This window comes from Callithrix jacchus, chromosome 10 (genome assembly GCF_049354715.1).
Source record: "Callithrix jacchus isolate 240 chromosome 10, calJac240_pri, whole genome shotgun sequence".
Lineage (NCBI taxonomy): Eukaryota > Metazoa > Chordata > Mammalia > Primates > Cebidae > Callithrix > Callithrix jacchus.
The window spans coordinates 131,107,908-131,124,852 of NC_133511.1; the positions used below are offsets into that span (position 1 = coordinate 131,107,908).

The 16,945-nt window shown below is 62.8% G+C and overlaps 3 protein-coding genes across 32 annotated transcripts; 2 read left to right on the forward strand and 1 right to left on the reverse strand.

The window, feature by feature from the left end:
• Nucleotides 1-296: 296 nt before the first annotated feature.
• Nucleotides 297-1,440, reverse strand: PANO1 (proapoptotic nucleolar protein 1). The gene is given in 4 exon segments (XM_009008784.4): nt 297-734; nt 736-786; nt 788-866; nt 869-1,440. Coding segments are annotated over 4 exon segments (798 nt in total). The 5' UTR covers nt 1,245-1,440; the 3' UTR covers nt 297-442.
• On the forward strand, nt 630-8,406 carry SLC25A22 (solute carrier family 25 member 22). 30 transcript variants are annotated; one of them, XM_078341842.1, is made up of 12 exons: nt 630-688; nt 1,307-1,381; nt 2,571-2,667; nt 3,591-3,778; nt 3,865-3,990; nt 4,220-4,275; nt 4,992-5,122; nt 5,684-5,802; nt 5,901-6,075; nt 6,173-6,327; nt 6,412-6,487; nt 6,952-8,406. In XM_078341842.1, exons 5-12 carry the CDS (start codon nt 3,966-3,968, stop codon nt 7,103-7,105), a joined length of 891 nt encoding a protein of 296 aa, XP_078197968.1. In that variant the 5' UTR covers nt 630-688; nt 1,307-1,381; nt 2,571-2,667; nt 3,591-3,778; nt 3,865-3,965; the 3' UTR covers nt 7,106-8,406. The 30 variants fall into 30 exon arrangements, with proteins under 30 accessions (XP_078197968.1, XP_035119758.1, XP_078197970.1 ...); XM_035263867.3 differs by having other exon boundaries at nt 5,032-5,122; XM_078341844.1 differs by lacking the exon at nt 2,571-2,667.
• Nucleotides 8,407-8,765: 359 nt separating this feature from the next.
• CEND1 (cell cycle exit and neuronal differentiation 1) lies at nt 8,766-11,601 on the forward strand. The gene is made up of 2 exons (XM_009008759.5): nt 8,766-8,859; nt 10,145-11,601. Exon 2 carries the CDS (start codon nt 10,225-10,227, stop codon nt 10,657-10,659), a length of 435 nt encoding a protein of 144 aa, XP_009007007.3. The 5' UTR covers nt 8,766-8,859; nt 10,145-10,224; the 3' UTR covers nt 10,660-11,601.
• The last annotated feature ends 5,344 nt before the right edge of the window (nt 11,602-16,945 follow it).

Here is a 16,945-nt window from a genome sequence, read left to right on the forward strand (position 1 = left end):
CCCCTGCCTCCCAGGTTCAAGCGATTCTCCTGCTTCAGCCTCCCGAGTACCTTAGGCTAGGGGCACTTGCCAGCATGCCTGGCTAAGTTTTGTGTTTTTAGTAGAGATGGGGGTTTACTATGTTGGCCAGGCCAGTCTCGAACTTCTGACCTCAAGTGATCTGCCCGCCTTGGCCTCCCCAAGTGCTGAGATTGCAGGCGCCTGGCTCCAGGTGGGCTGCTTTGGATACAAAGTCGCTTTTCGGCAGGGCGACTTGTGCTTCCACCTGCCCACTGGCCCTCTGCGCTGGCCCCGGCGTTTCCACGGAGCACCTGTTCTGCCCTGGAGACCATGCCTCCCCCAGGACGCCCTTATCCACCGGTGCTCTGCCACCTGCCCTCGCCCCGCGGGTCCTTGTCCCTGTAGGGGCCTGAGGCCTGGAAACCAAGGAAGGACCTTGGGGTCATGCAGCCTGGCCTCTGCGCGCAGAACTGCCACCTTCCTGGGGCAGGGGGCTGGGGAGGGTTGGCGCGGGGCGTTGGCCTGGTTGGCGCAGTACTCTCGGCCGCCGGCAAGGGGAGCCGAAGCCCGGCGGAGGCCGAAGGGCGGAGCGCGCGCGGCGCCGAGCGGACGCGCCTCCCCGCCGAGGTGCTGGCGGAGCGCGCGGCGCGGCGGGGAGGCGAGCGCAGTGGCGGCGGCGGCGAGCGCGGTGAGTGTCCGCCCCGCGGCTCCCTTCCGCTACGCCCATCCGAGCGGTGCCGCGGCGGCCTGGGGAGGTGACAGCTGCCTGGACAGCGTGGCCTGGGGCGCGGGTCCTGGACCAGCCGATGCCCCGATCCGCTGCTGCCCGGGCGTGAGAGGCCGTGCTCGGCCCCGACCGTGCCGGCGCGCTCCCCGCACACACGTGTCCCCGAGGGTGGGTGCCCGCGGCCCGGGCGCAAGGAGAGGAGGCCGGGCTGTGTGGGGCGCACACGTGGGATTTCACCGGACCTCTGTGGACACGTGCGCGGCCAGGCAGAGGACAGCGCGGTCGGCTGAGCCCCGACAGTGGGGCGGGGGCCTGAGCCGGCCTCCGAGCGGAGGGAGCCGTCCCCAGCCCGCTTCTCCTTTGTCCCCTGGCCGGGGCTCCGCGCAGTTGGAGACCCCTTTCGGGACCCTCCGGCCAGCAGGCTAGAAAGCGCCGCCCCAAGAGGACGGGGTCGGCGGGAGATTGAATGGGGAGCCGGCGGCCAGTCCCAGTCCCAGACTCGGAGCCTCACCCCCATTGCCTTTCTTGGGGGTAGGAGGAGCCTGGCGGCTTCTTAGGTGGAAGATTTTACTCCCGCAGATCCGGAAGCAACGGTATCCTCCCGTGGGGTGGTCTCTGCTCTCCTGCTTTCTCCCTGGCTGGCCTGTGGTCTCAGTACGTGACTGTGAAGGGGGGACCGTGAGGACTCACAGCCCTGGGGCCTGGCTGGGGCTGGCTGCAGGGTTTCTATGGCAACGTCAGTGCCGGGGGAGGGCCCTGGCCAGCTGTCTCCTAAGCCCGGGTAGGAACTGCGGAGTGAGGACAGAGAAAGCGGGGCTAGGCGTTCAGAGGGAACTCCTGCCGGTTCCTCCCCACGCAGAGCCCCTCACTGTCATCACCCCCCACCCAGAAGCTCCTCTCCGCTGCACTGGGTGATGTGCGGGCCCAGGCCTGCCTCTCTTCCTGGGACAAATGGCCCCTCCCCACCTTTGTCAGCCTGACTCCCAGGACTGCCTCCTTCATGCAGGTGCCCCTCGCCGCCAACTGGAGATAGGCTCCCAGAAGGGAGCGGGTTTCTCAGCCCCCGGGGGGCCAGGGTAGGTCCCCAGCCTGACTAGAGCGGAGATGAAGGGCCAGGGCAGCCGAGAGAGTTGTGGCCAGTCTGCACCTGAAGAGTGGGGTGTCCGGGGGCTGGGAGGGATCAGGTCCAAGTTCAGAGGTTGGCTTGTCACCACAGACTGAAGCGGAGAGAGGCAGGTCTCTTGGCGGTGAAGCCCTGAGCCGGACACGCAGAGGGGCAGAGGGCCCTGGGCATGCCAGCTCCCATGCCCTCTGGACCTGCCAAGTGAGCGGGGCCTGTGGTGGCACCAGTGGCCTTTGGAACTCACCCAGCCCTTCCCTGTAGACAGCAAGCCTTTTTTTTTTGTGCCCCAGCATGAGGCCTCCCTGACATGCATCTGCCTTAGCAGATTCCACAGACACGAGTGGGTGTCAGCCCATCTCTGCCCCACAGCACTGAAATTCCCCGTCCAGGTACATATAGGGTACCCTGTACCTGAGAAAGCCTCATCCTCAGGGTACCAGCCCTAGACAGATCCAGGCCAGGAAATGCCCTAGGGTTCAACCCCCAGGCAGCAGACAGGAACCCATGCGTGCTGGGGTTGTGGTGGCCACGGCTGAGGTCCCTGTCGGTGGCCTGGCCGTGTCAGGTCAGCCTGAGCCAGACCTGCCCCAGCTCATCCCTCCTCTCAAGGCTGCAGAACGCCTCTGCTCGCCCAAAGTGAAAGAGAAAGTAGCCCCCCCCAGGCCCGCCCCACCCCGCCCCATGGCCAATCCCTGCGGCCCCTCGCATCCACCCCCGCAGCTTCCCCTCCGGTGTGAGTGCCGGCTGGAGTGTGGAGCAGCCGTCCAGAGCGAGTGCCTGGGGCGAGCAGGACCAGCGGGCAGGTGGCGTGTCGGGGGTAGGTGGCGGATGGGCCAGCCCTGGAAAGCCGAGGTGAAGGTCACGAGTCCCTGGTGAACTGCGGATGTGAGCCAGCCTTGTGGCCCTGGGCCGTGGCGCTGCCGGTGCCCAAAACAGCTGGCCTCTGGGGGGCCTCGGGAGGGGGAAAGGCCCCTGAGTCTGGCTGTGGCTCCCCAGCCCTGCCCCTTAGTGGGAGAGGCCTGGTCTCCCCTCCCCTGTAGTGGGTGGGGGTGCCAACCACAGGGGGCCTCAGGAGGCCAGTCATTCCCCTGCAAGGCTTCCAGGGGTCCCATCATTGGCTTCTATGTGTCTGCGAGTGAAGCTTCTCAGGGATGTGGCGGGGAGGAAGGTGGGCAGGGGCTGGGTGTGGGGGCTGTGGGCCTCTCCTCAGGGAGGAGCTCTGCAGGCGCAGGGTCAAGCTGCTGTGGGAGTCGCTGTACCTGGGGTGGCTGAGCCCAGGTGTGGGGGGCGCTTTAGGGCGCCCGGGATCCCAGCCCCTAGCGAGAAGGGGACAGGTGCCGGCTGCGTCCATCTGTGCTGAAGGATGTGGGAACAGTCACCACAGCTGTCCAGGTTGAGGTGCTCTGGTGGGCATGCTGGCCCCTGGCACTGCCCCCAGGGGCGCCTGGCCCTTTAAAAGCCGGAGCTGGCCCGGGGTGCACGTGAGCCCAAGCGTGAGCGTGCGTGTGAGGCTGGCTGGGAGGACGCTGGCGGTTGGTGGAGGGGGGGAATTGCAGGGAAGCCAGGGTTCCAGAGGTGGGCATGGGACTGGGCAGCAGGTGCCTCCCATTGCTGCACCCTCAGGACACAGTGACAGCTCCAGCCTGGGGTGGTGGGTGAGGGGCCCCGTGTGAGAGGGAGGCTGGGGGAGGGTTATCTTCGGGGGGCCCCACCCTCACTCGTTCCCATCTCTTCCTCCAGGACAAAAGTAGGGGGGCTGACACCTGGAAACTCCCCTGAAGGTGGAGCACTGCCACCTTCCCCCAGCCCCCTTGGTCCCACCCTCTCCAGGCCTTCTTGCCTCTGACTCCGCCCCGACCCCGCCTGGCATCCACCTCTTCAGCTCCCACCTGCGTGCGATTGAGTTCAATGGCTGATAAGCAGATCAGGTCAGATTCCAGTTCTGGCTGCACGCCCCACCCCCACCCTGATCCCTGGTGGAGGAGGCTGGTCCTGACACCCCCTATCCACGCAGCCTGCCTGCCAAGCTCATCAATGGCGGCATCGCCGGGCTGATCGGGGTCACCTGTGTGTTCCCCATCGACCTGGCCAAGACCAGGCTGCAGAACCAGCAGAATGGCCAGCGCATGTACACGAGCATGTGAGTGTTTCCAGCAGGCCCGGGCGTGGGGCCAGCGCAGGGCAGTGCGAGAGGCAGGGGCCCTGCTCCTGTCCCCCACCCTGTTAGGCAGGCGGGCCTGGGGGAGATCCCATGTGGGTCAGGACCGGGTTCAGGGCTGGGATGAGGGCTTGGCCTCTTCTGTGAGCCTAGACGGTGCAGGGCCCTGGGCCCCGGCTCGCCCCAGCTCACCCTGTCCCCTTGGCCACAGGTCCGACTGCCTTATCAAGACCATCCGCTCTGAGGGTTACTTCGGCATGTACCGGGGTGAGGCTTGGCACGGGACGGGCAGGCCCGGGTACCGCCCGAGAGTCTGGGCGGGGGAGGCAGGGCAGGGCGGCCAGCTCGGGCAGGGCGTGTGAGCGTGAACGTGTCTGTGGGGGCTGCGCCTGTGTGGGGGGACTGGATCCCCGGTGAGCCGAGGCAGCTCCCCGCCCCCGCTTAGTGCCTGGTGCCTGGGATCCCATGGCATGTCTGCCTCCTCTGAGGTGGTGGCAGCCGCCTCTGCCTTCTGGGACGGGCTGGACCCGTCTGGCTGGAGATGGGAGGGAGTAGGGGCCACGACTGCAAAGCAGCTTAGGACACAGTCTGCAGCCTGGATTTGGCAGAAGCTCTACAGCCCTGAGTTCAGGGCACTGTGATGAGGCTCTCCACCGCCTCCCCCGAGCTCTGGCCCACTCCAGACCACGCGGCCCCAGTCCCCTGCCAGCACAAGCACCCTCTGTCCACCCAGGGAGGGAGAACCCCTCAGGGAGGCATCAGGGGTACCCCCATGCCCTTAGCAGCAAGACGCTGCCCAGAATCAGAGACAGATGGAGCTGCAGTGGGCGTGGGAGAGCCTGAGCCAGAGGTGCTGCCTGGCCCTGCCTGGCACACACCAGGCCCAAATATGGGTGAGAGGGCAGGAAATGGTGGCCAGGAGTGACGGGCACAGGGCTTTGCCAGCCAGGAGGCAATTCCTGGCAGAGCACCTCCCCACCCAGGCCACCGAGCGTGTCCCCCAGGTGACCCCCTGCTCCACAGGAGCCGCTGTGAACTTGACCCTCGTCACCCCCGAGAAGGCCATCAAGCTGGCAGCCAACGACTTCTTCCGACATCAGCTCTCTAAGGATGGGTGAGGGGCCTGCCTGGGGTCCTTGGCTTCAGACAAAGGATGGGTTCCCCTGGCCAGCTGGGCCCCACATGGGGGCTCTGCCTGTCTTCACCCCCTTGCCTGGGGCTTCTTTGACCTTGTGGGGCAGGCTCCCTCCTTTTCCCTGACCAGGGGAGCAGAGCAGATGCCAAATCAGTGGGGCTCTGGCCCAGCTGTCCTTGGCACCCAGCCGCTGCCTGCTGCCCGTGTGAGTGAGGGCTTGAGGGCACTGACCGGCTCCCCCATCCCTGGAGGGGGCTGCAGCCCCTTTTTGGGGCACTCGACCCCCAAGTTCCCATTTTCCTTTCCTGGAGACAGCCCCACTGCCTTTCCCAGGCCCCTGCCTTGGGGCCATCTGTCCATCAGGCTCCTCCCTGCCCGCTGCTGCAGGGCTGGAGGTGGGAGGAAGGGAGGCTGTCCTCCCACAGGCCTGCGCCTGCCTCCACGGTTCCCAGCATCCTCTGCAGCCAGGCACAGTGGGCAGCCCAGAGGGTGGCAGGTAGGCTTGTCTTGCTGCTCACCGAGGCCCCATCCCTACCACAGGCAGAAGCTGACCCTGCTTAAAGAGATGCTGGCGGGCTGCGGGGCTGGCACCTGCCAGGTGATCGTGACCACGCCCATGGAGATGCTGAAGATCCAGCTGCAGGATGCAGGGCGCATCGGTGAGGGGGCAGTGGGGGGAGCGCAGGGCACAGAGGGCCAGAGTGTGTCCCCAGCCCACTTTGCCCAGAAGAAGAGACAGCAGCTCCTTTCTCCCCAGCCGCCCAGAGGAAGATTCTGGCTGCCCAGGGCCAGCTCTCAGCCCAGGGGGGTGCCCAGCCCTCAGTGGAGGCTCCAGCTGCCCCTCGGCCCACGGCCACCCAGCTGACCAGAGACCTGCTGCGGAGCCGCGGCATTGCTGGTCTCTACAAGGGACTCGGGGCCACGCTGCTCAGGTAGGAGGCATGGGATGGGTGCGAGGCGGGAGTAGAGGGAGGGCTGGCCTGCCCACCCTGCCGCCTCCTGTCCCCACCACCTCTGCCCTCCTCACAGGGACGTCCCCTTCTCCGTGGTCTACTTCCCGCTCTTTGCCAACCTGAACCAGCTGGGCCGCCCGGCGTCCGAGGAGAAGTCGCCCTTCTATGTGTCCTTCTTGGCCGGCTGTGTGGCCGGGAGTGCAGCTGCTGTGGCCGTCAACCCCTGTGACGGTTAGTGCATGGGACAATGCCTGGCTGGGGCTGGGGCGGGAGCAGGCCCTTGACCAGACGCAGTGACCCGAGCACCCCTTGCAGTGGTGAAGACTCGGCTCCAGTCACTTCAGCGGGGGGTCAATGAGGACACCTACACCGGGTTCCTGGACTGTGCCAGGTAGGGAGGTCCCACGACGGGGGCCTGGGGGCCTGCATACCTGCACACCAGGCTGACCCTCCTCTCCTTCCCCATAGCCAGTGGGTAGGGCCTGGGGGCCTGCAAACTGAGCTGACCCTCCTTTCCTTCCCCTCCCCGCCCCCTACCAGGTTGGGCCTGGGCACCTGCTGACCCTCCCCTCCTTTGCCTCAGAGGGTATGGCTTGTGCACAGGGCTGACCCACCCCTTGCTGGGCAGGTGGGGCCTGGGGGCCTGCTTACGGGCTGACCCTCCCTTCCTTTCTCGAGGCAGGCGGTTGGACCTGGGGGCCTGGAGGCCTGTATACTGGGCTGTCCAGCGCCTCCTTCCCCAGGGGGGTGTTGCTTGTGCTCAGGGCTGCCCCTACCCTCCTTCCCTGGAGGCGGGTGGACTCGGGGGCCTGGGGGCCTGCAGACCGGCCTGACCAGCCCCTCCTTCCTCCACAGGAAGATCCTGCGGCATGAGGGCCCCTCGGCCTTCCTGAAGGGCGCCTACTGCCGCGCGCTGGTCATCGCACCCCTCTTCGGCATCGCACAGGTGGTCTACTTCCTGGGCATCGCAGAGTCCCTGCTGGGTCTGCTGCAGGCCCCCCAGGCCTGAGCCAGCGCCTGCTCCACCCCAGCCAGCCGGGCAGGGCCAGTGTGGGGCCGGAGCCAGGCAACCAGTGCAGGACAGAGTAAGGGAAGACGTCTTCCCAGCCCTCCCTGTCGGCAGGGGCAGCAGGGGGTGGGGTGCAGGGTCCATGTGGGTGCTGCCCACACCATTGGGATCAATGTCTTATTTATGTAGAAAATGCAGAAATCTTTACATTCCTCCATCCAGCCCCTGCCCAGTCCTGCCCTGGCCTGAACACCCCCAGGGACAGAGCTGGTCTCTGGGCTGGGGGCTCCAGGCCTGGGCTGGACAGGCTGGACCATACCGGCTCCAGTCTCCATGGCCGTCCTGGTCCACACAGGGACCCTGCACAAACCTATTTATTGAACCTGCTGGGCCCAAGGAGCCCTCCAGCCCTTCCGTCCTTCCCCAGCTGCTCTTGTCGCCTTGCAGGACCTGACTCTGCCTCTCTGGCAGACTTGCAGAAGGACTGGGGTCCCCGACCCTCCATGTTGAGCTAGGAATCCCAAGCGAGGGTTGCCCTGGGGTGTGAGTCTCAGGTCAAGCCCCCTACCCACTGTGGGACTTTCTGGTGAGCCCCTTGGCTCCCACCCCAGGCTGGGGCCCAGACTGTGAGGTCTGTGTGCGTGTGCGTGAGTGTGTGTGTGTGTGTGTGTGGTGGGGAGCTGGCCTGGCCCTTGGGTATGGGGCTGCCGGGGGCTGCCCTCCTTCCTGCCCAGACACTCTGTGTGCTGTGTGTGCCCCAGGCTCTGTTGACCCTGTCCAGGAATGAACTTACCCAGCCTGGCCTCTCTTCTGAGTCCTCCACCCTGGCCTGGGATTGGCCAGGTAGCAGGGTGGGCATGGGGACCAGTGTGGAGCCTGAGGGGGTGCTTCCCCGCTCTGGAGGGAGGGCTGCCCCAAGTCCCCTCAGGGTCCACCCTTCTCTCTGGGCCTCTGCATAAGGCCCTTGACGACACTCCAGAAGCCCCGTCCTCCCACCGGGCCCATCCCTATTGTGAGCCGAAGCTCTCCCTGCCCCACCCCAGCCATGTGATCGTGCTGGTGCTGTGTCCCCCAAACCAGGGCCCTTCTCGGAGGCCCCTTCCCAGTGACACTACCTGGGGCCCAGGCCCGGGCCCCCCAGTTCACGGTTGTTCCTGGGAGCTGCCCCTCCCGTCACCTCTGAACCTTGGAAGCCGCCGCTGCTGCTTACAGAATTATATTTTTTTCTTTTGAAGAGTTTTAAGAAGTTGTAACTTTTTGTGTCTTGTCTTGTCAGAGGATAAATAAATATTCTAAGTAGATGCTGGCGTCTGTCCGGGGGTCTGTTTGGGGGCGGGGGAGGCCAGTCCCCTCTTCCCATAACTGGCTTCCCTCAGACTGCAGGGTAGGCCCACGCACCCACCCACCCACCGACCAAGGGGCACCCTGGCCTGGAGCGAAGGGGGGGGTGGGGGGTTGCTGGGTGCCGCCCCACCCCCGCTCCCGCTCCCTGCCTCTGGCTGCTAGGGATGCGACTTGAACCCCCACTGCCGCTCTCCCTGACCCTAAGCTTGGCCCCCACCGCGGGTCTGGGGCGGAGCTCGGTTTGCGGCCCCCGTGGTTCCCCGCGGGGCGGGGCCTCCGTCGCCCCGCCCCCGCCCCGCCCTCCAGCGCCCGGAGCAGTGCATTGTGGGAAACTCCCGAGCTGTCCTCCGCGTCTGCAGCCGCCGTGGCCCCGCGGAGGAGCGCGCAACCCGGGGAAGGCCGGAGGACGCGTAAGGCGGGGGGCTCCCGGCCGGCGGGGTGGGGCAGGCGCGGGGTCCCGCGGCGAGAGGAGGTGGCTCCGAGCCTTGAAGGTCAACGGGGTTGCGCGCGGGGGTGGGGGCCTGCTCTCCGGGACGCAGCTGCTCCCGGGACTAAGTGCCACAAATAGCGAGGTTGGGGGGGCAGACCACCTGCCCTTTGCAAACTTGATGGCCAGCAGCTGGCCCCCCAGAACTGCCAGGGCGAACGGGTGGCTGGGCTTCCCTGGAAACTCGGCAGCAGCTGGGCCTCTCCCGGAGACACCCTCATCACGCTGTGACCTTCGGGTGACCTTCAGTGTGGTCAGTGCACCTGGTGGGGGGGGTGGGGAATGCGCCTCCCTGGGTGTCTTTCCCTGCAGGTCAAGGGGATTTCTCATCCTTTCCTGGGAGAGGCAGACAGGTGGCTTCTAAGGCTTTGGGGCAAGACCCACTCAGGTTGAGGGCAGCTGGACCCCAGAGCTCTCCCCAGCTCTGCCTGGGTCGTGGAGAATCTGGTCACCGCCTTTCCCACCGCCCAGAACCCCGTCCTCCACCCTGACCCTCGGGCCAGATGCAGCCTGTGCCCACCCTGTTTCATGCTGTCTGCCCACAGAGACAGCACGGCCTTGGGCTTGGCAAGGACTCCAGCGCCGGGGCTGGTGGGCAGCACCATCCCCTGTTGGGGAAGGGGCCCCAGAGGCTGGGGAGGGGCAGACGGCCCAAGGAGGCACAGCCCCCGCACTGCCAGCCTGGAGAGGAACCTCGGTTTTCTCAAGACTGGGTTCTCATGGGCCTCCCACCCTGATGGCCACCTGAGATCCCAGGTCCTGCCCCTCCCTGCCCTCCTGCACCAGGACCCTGGCCAGGTCGCAGCCTCGGGGACCAGTGTCTGCAAAGCAGGAATGCTCTCCTGAGAAGGGGCTCCCATCACCTCCCCTCCTTGGAAGGGAGAATGCTCTTCCCTCCAGTTCTCAGGGCCAACCTCACTTCCCCACAGAGAGCCTCCTGCGGCATTTGCATGGGTTTCACGGAGGAGCGCAAGGAGGCCCCTAGCTCCTCCCACCCAGTTCCGCTGGAGGGGCTCCTTGGGGAGTGGTCATGGACGGACTGAGGCCAGGCCATGGAAGAGAAGCGCCTGAGGCCCTCAGGAGGTCCCTGAGCTGGGGCTCCAGGGAGTCCAGAGAACTGGGCAGGGGCTTTCTGGGGACCAGACGGTCTGGGCAGTGTGGGGCGGGGGTACTGGACCCACAGGCAGCCTCTCTGTATCTCCCTCCAGGCCCATAGAATGCCCAGGGGCGGTGAGCTGTTCTGAGCCCCTAGTGCAGCCACCTGCCTGGCCCATAGGCCTCGCCCACCATGGAGTCCAGAGGGAAGTCGGCCAGCAGCCCCAAGCCCAGCACCAAGGTACCCCAGGCCACCACCGAGGCCAAGGTGCCCTCAGCAGCCGATGGGAAAGCCCCTTCGACCAAGCCCTCGAAGAAGGAGGCCCCGGCTGAGAAGCAGCAGCCACCGGCAGCCCCCACCTCGGCGCCGGCAAAGGCGGACCCCGCCCTCCTCAACAACCACAGCAACCTGAAGCCGGCCGCCACGGGCCCCAGCAGTCCCGATGCTACCTCAGAGCCCAAGGGTCCTGGGGACGGGGCAGAAGAGGAGGAGGCTGCCAGTGGGGGGCCTGGGTGCCGAGGTCCCTGGTCCTGCGAGAACTTGAACCCCCTGCTGGTGGCTGGGGGTGTGGCCGTGGCAGCCATAGCCGTGATTCTTGGTGTGGCCTTCCTGGCCCGGAAAAAATAATACCTGGGGGCCAGGTGGGGGGCACAGAGCCACTTCCTGTACAGACCTGAGGAAGCCAGTGCATGCAGAGTTCACCCTTATTTACGTGTACACACGCACGTTCATTACACACTCATATATGCCCCAACACACACACGCAGTGGAGAGAAGGCCCAAGCCTGCCCTGCTGATCCAGGACCTCCCCAGCCTCCAGCACAGAAGGAACCCAGGCTCCCGGGTCCACAGCACGGATGCCTGGAGGGGGCACAGCTGGGGAACTGTGAAAAAGGAATGGATCCTGTGTGTGGCCTCCTGGGCAGGGTGATCCGGGCCCCCAGGGCTGGTCTCTGAGTGCAGGTCGGGGTGCCAGGATGGGCTCTGCCTGGGCCCTGTCCTGGTGGGGACGTTAAAGGTTGCCCCACTCTCCCTATTTCTGCTCTTTTCATACCCCTGGGGGTCTGCCTGGGCTGAGGCCGTGTGACCGACCTGGAGTGGTCCCTCCCCATACCACCGGAGCCTGGCTGGGTGGAAAGACGGAGCCTGAAGCCTGGCTGTGTTTGGGGCTTCCCAAGGGTTGCCTTCCCCAGCTTGTGCTCCAGGGGAGCCCTGAGGCTGTGGGGGGGGCAAGGATGTCGAGGGCCCCTGGAAGCTGTGCCCCCCCCCGCTAGACTGCCCCTCCAGCCTGCACCCGGCACCCTCTGCGTCTATCCAGCGTATAAATGCAATAACAGGTAGAGTAGAACTGCTTGGTGGCGACCGTCACACTGTCCTCGGCCCTGGAGCCTGACAGGCCCTTTGCACAGACCCCCTCAGTGTGTGCGGCTCCTCGGCACACAGCAGCAGGCGAGCTCCTGGGGGTGGTGGTGGGCGCTGTGAGAACGGGGTCTGCTCTCACTGGCCATCGGCCGCGGGAACCCTGGGTCTGAGTGGAGGCTGAGTCTGAAATAAACTCTGTTGTCTAAAGGCTGGGCTTGCATCCTGACCTGCATGTGGGTCAGGTCAGTGGGGAGACGCAGGGGCTTCCCACTGGGGAATGGAGGGGGGCGACATCCACCCCCGGGCTTTCCAGGGGCAGGGTGCTGCATCCAGGTCCCTCTGGCTGGCCCCCCTGCCACTCCTATGCCCTTAACCCCGGAGGCTTGGACTGAAGCCCCACCCAGGCCCTGCCCCATCCTCCTCCCTGGCCTTCTTGTGGGTCCTGGTCCAAGGTGGACACCCAGGGCCTCCAGGACCAAGGAGCGGTGAGGACATGGGGCAAGGAAGGGCAAGCCCCACTCTCAGGCTGAGCTCTCCAGGCAGGGGAGGCACTTCCTCAGCCCCCCTGCAGCGAGCCCCACATCCTGAGAGCGGAAGAAGCTCCCCTCAACACCTCTCAGTTCACTCTGACCAGGTCTAACTGGCAGCTTAGCCATGGGTGAGGCTGCAGCATGTGGGCCAACAGGACGCAAGGCCGCCGCTGCCCTGGAAGTGTCCCCATGAGCTCTGCGCCCTGCGTCCCTGGAAGTGCCCCCGTCAGCCCTGCGCCCTGCGTCCCTGGAAGTGCCCCCGTCAGCCCTGCGCCCTGCGTCCCTGGAAGTGCCCCCGTCAGCCCTGCGTCCCTGGAAGTGCCCCCGTCAGCCGTGCGCCCTGCGTCCCTGGAAGTGCCCCCGTCAGCTCTGCGCCCTGCGTCCCTGGAAGTGCCCCCATCAGCTCTGCGCCCTGCATCCCTGGAAGTGCCCCCGTCAGCTCTGTGCCCTGGGCCCCCAGGCCACACCCCACAGGTGACTGAGGGTGGCAGACAAGAGCCTGCCGGCACCCTCCCCACCAAGCCTTCTTCAGACGGTGGGGGGACAGCCCAGCCGTGTCTCTCTCCTGCCCTCCTGGCACACTAGCTCCCCAGAGGGTTAGTCCCTGTATGTGCTCCCACACCAAGGCCCAGACAGATAAGACAGGCGGGCGCACGGGGTAGAAACAGCCTAAACCGACGCTGCCGCGCTCACCCAGGCTGCCCTGCGACAGCCTCCTTCCACTGCCACCCGTGCCTCTTCCCCCTGCAAGTCGAAGAGGCCCCCTTCCCCTTGAGCCCCACGACCCGAGCCCGGCCTACAGAGGAGATGGCTCCGTGCAGACGCTGCTCACGCCTCCAGCTCCCAGCTCACCTGCCCATGGGTGCTGCCGTTGTGATAGGCCAGCAGAGCCCCCACCACCTCGACCTGCCCTCCAGCCACCCATTCTCTCCATTCTGTGGCTTGTGCTTTAAAACCAACCAGCCAGCCCTTTGTGATACAGCAGGGACTTGGGAGGGAGCTGAGAGGATGGAAGATGGGTCCGCCATCTTTACCCACACGGCTTGGCGCTTCGCTGCTGTGATACCCCACCCATGATGCCACCTCATTTCACTTAGTGATTCTCTATTAAAGGATGCTTAGATTTTCCAAAACTTTTTCACCTTTACATAAAGCAGGAATGGAAATCCTTGTAGGCCGGATGAGGTGGCTCACACTTGTAATCCCAGCACTTTGGGAGGCCGAGATGGGTAGACCGCTTGAGCTTAGGAGTTTGAGACCAGCCTGGTCAACACAGTGAGACCCCCATCTCTACAATAAAAATATAAAAAGGAGCCAGGCATGGGACGTGGTGGCATGTGCCTGTGGTCCCAGCTATTCAAAAGGACCTGATCTGGGGACGCTGGGACTATAGTGAGCTATGACTGTGTCACTGCCCTCCGGCCTGGGCAACACAGCAAGACCGTCTAAAACAACAACAAAACACCAAGAAAATCTTTGTGAAACCTATTCTAGCCGGGCGTGGTGGCTCACGCCTGTAATCCCAGCACTTTGAGAGGCTGAGGCAGGCAGATCACCTGAGGTTGGGGGTTCAAGACCAGACTGACTGACATGGAGAAACCCCGTCTCTACTAAAAACACTAAATTAGCCGGGTGTGGTGGCTCATGCCTGTAACCCCAGCTAGGCGGAAGGCTGAGGCAGGAGAATTGTTTGAACCTGGGAGGCGGAGGCTGCAGCGGGCCAAGATCACACCACTGTCCTCCAGCCTGGGCAACAAGAGTGAAACTCCGTCTCAAACCAACCAACCAACCAACCAACCAACCAACCAACCTCTTCTGGATTCGGGGAACAGCATGCCCGTCTTTTTTGGGGTTCATTGTGTAAACATAAAATTTACTGTCTCAGCCATTTAGAAGTGCACAGTTCAGCAGCTTCATGTGCGTCCATTACCACCGTCCACCTGCAGAATGCCTCGTCACTCCAAACCGACACTCCGTCCCCCTTACACAGACTCCCCCCCAACCCCTGGCACCCACCACCTGCTTTCTGCCTGGATGGCTCTCCCAAATCTAGCATTGCCTATAGATGGGATTATGCAGCATCATCCCTCTGACCGGCCTGGACCTGTCTGTTTCACTCAGGGTCCATCCATGATGTGATCTGTTCAAGTTCCCTTCCTTATTCATGTTATTTTATTTTTATTTTTATTATTTTGAGATGGAGTCTTGCTCTGTTGCCCAGGCTGGAGTGCAGTGGTGCAGTCTCGGCTCACTGCAACCTTTGCCTCCCAGGTTCAAGTGATTCTCGTGCCTCGGCTCCTGAGCAGCTGGGATTACAGGCGCCCGCCAACACACCTGGCTAATTTTTTTGTGTGTGTGTTTTTTCTTTTTTCCTATTAAACCAAAAACAAAATTTTTGTGTTTTTAGTAGAGACGGGTTTTCATCATGTTGGCCAGGCTAGTCTCAAACTCCTGACCTCAGGTGATCCACCCACCTCAGCCTCCCAAAGTGCTGGGATTACAGGCATGAGCCATGCCCTACCCTTTTTATTTTATTTTATTTTTTGAGATGGAGTCTCTTTCTGTCACCCAGGCTGGAGTGCAGTGATGTGCTCTTGACTCTGCAAACCTCTCCTCCCGGGTTCAAGCGATTCTCCTGAATCAGCCTCCTGAGTAGTTGGGATTACAGGCATGCACCACTGTGCCCGGCTAATTTTTTTTTTTTTTTTTTTTTGAGATAGAGTTTCAGTGTTGTTACCCAGACTGGGGGTGCAATGGCGCGATCTCCGCTCACCACAACCTCCGCCTTCTGGGTTCAGGCAATTCTCCTGCCTCAGCCTCCTGAGTAGCTGGGATTACAGGCACGCGCCGCCGTGCCCAGCTAATTTTTTGTATTTTTAGTAGAGACGGGGTTTCACCTTGTTGACCAGGATGGTCTCGATCTCTTGACCTCGTGATCCACTGGCCTCGGCCTCCCAAAGTGCTGGGATTATAAGCGTGAGCCACCGTGCCGGCCTAATTTTGTATTTTTAGTAGAGTTTTCTCAGTGTTGGTCAGGCTGGTCTCGAACTCCTGACCTCAGGTGATCCACCCACGTTGGTCTCCCAAAGTGCTGGGATTATAAGGCATGAACCACTGGGCCCGGCCCAACTTTCCTTCCTTTTTGTGGCTGATAAAAGGGGGAAAAAAGGCTGGGTGCGGTGGCTCTTGCCTGTAATCCCAGCACTTTGGGAGGCTGAGGCGGGCGGATCACAAGGTCAGGAGTTTGAGACCAGCCTGGCCAATATGGTGAAACCCCATCTCTTCTAAAAACACAAACGTTAGCCGGGCATGGTGGCGCGTGCCTGTAGTCCCAGCTACTCAGGAGGCTGAGGCAGGAGAATCGTTTGAACCTGGGAGGTGGAAGGTTGCAGTGAGATGACATTGTGCCATTGCACTCCAGGCTGGGTGACAGAGCAAGACTCTGTCCCTCCCCCCCAAAAGAAAGAAGGCTCTGGCTATTTGGGTTTCATCATTTGATGTTTCCTCATTGTGCCATTTGTGTGTCTTTTTTTTCTTTTGTTTTTGAGACAGAGTCTTGCTCTGTCGCCAGGCTGGAGTGTGGTGGCATGAGCTTGGCTCACTGCAACCTCCGTCTCCCAGGTTCAAGCCATTCCCCTGCCTCAACCTCCCAAGTAGCTGGGACTACAGGCGCCCACCACCATGCCCTAAATTTTTTGTATTTTTAGTAGAGACGGGGTTTAATCACGTTGACCAGGATGGTCTCGATCTCCTGACCCCATGATCTGCCCACCTCGGCATGAGCCATCATGCCCGGGTGTTTTTCTTTTCTCAAGACGGAGTCTTGCTCTGTTGCCCAGGCAGGAGTACAGTGACGTGATCTTGGCTCACTGCAACCTCCGCCTCCCAGGTTCAAGCGATTCTCTTGCCACAGCCTCCCGAGTAGCTGGGACTACAGGAGCTTGCTGCCATGCCCGGCTACTTTTAAAAATGGTTTTTTTATTTTTAGTAAAGACGGGCTTTCCCCATGTTGGCCAGGCTGGTCTCGAGCCCTGTGACCTCAGGTGATCCACCCGCCTCAGCCTCCCAAAGTGCTGGGATGACAGGCGTGCACGCCGTTTGCGAAATGCCTTCTCATCTGTCGGATTTCCTGCAGTTTTGCGTCCTGAGCCCTCGGCCGCCTGCATGCGTCCAACCACCTGCCACAGTCAGTAGCCGCCTGCCTCTCTGTGCTCCCGACGTTCTGAAACCCGAGTTTATCAACTTGGAACCATTCTCCCCGTACTGAGTAAGTTTTTGTAATCGTGGGCAGAAGGACATCCTGCCACGTTCGGCTCTCACGTCCCCGGCATTTACTCGTGCGTAGGCCTTTCATCCATCTGGCATTTAGGCTGAGTGTGGAGCGAGCCAGGGGCCTCACGCTTCTTTCCCATGAGATCGCCTGGCCCCAGCATCAGGGATGGATGATCCTGGTGCCACCTGGCAAGGCGGCGAGACTCCTGTTCCAGCCCCTGGCACAGCCTGTTCTGAGCTGCGACACGCCGCAGTCTCCTTTCTCATCTCCTTTCTCTTGAATCTCCCGCAGGCGCTCAGCTTCTGGCTTCCCTCCTGGGAGGAGGTCGGAGCCTCCGAGTGGGATTCTGAGGCTTGGCTTCTGCTTTCCAGCGCCCCAAACCTCAGCAGTGTAGGAACCTTTCCCAAAGGAAAACAATTATTGGCGATGCCCAGAGCTGTATCGCTTCAGTTTTATTACAGAGCACTTTTCTTTTTGAGACAGTCTTGCTCTGTTGCCCAGGCTGGAGCACAGTGTGTGATCTCGGCTCACTGCCACCTCCACCTCCTGGGTTCAGCCTCCTGAGTAGCTGGGACTACAGGCACCCACCACCACATTTGGCTAATTTTAATTTTTTTTTTTTTTGAGACAGAGTTTCGCTCTTGTTACCCAGGCTGGAGTGCAATGGCGCGATCTCGGCTCACCGCAACCTCCGCCTCCTGGGTTCAGGCAATTCTCCTGCCTCAGCCTCCCGAGTAGCTGGGATTAC

What these genes read in the sequence shown, in the direction of transcription:
- SLC25A22 (XM_054241270.2), top strand. Translation starts at nt 3,759, where the DNA reads ATGGCTGATAAGCAGATCAG. An exon ending in CTCGGGGCCACGCTGCTCAG is followed by an intron (nt 6,076 to 6,172) that starts GTAGGAGGCATG and finishes CCCTCCTCACAG; the next exon opens with GGACGTCCCCTTCTCCGTGG. An exon ending in GGGTTCCTGGACTGTGCCAG is followed by an intron (nt 6,488 to 6,951) that starts GTAGGGAGGTCC and finishes CTTCCTCCACAG; the next exon opens with GAAGATCCTGCGGCATGAGG.
- CEND1 (XM_009008759.5), top strand. Translation starts at nt 10,225, where the DNA reads ATGGAGTCCAGAGGGAAGTCGGCCAGCAGCCCCAAGCCCAGCACCAAG.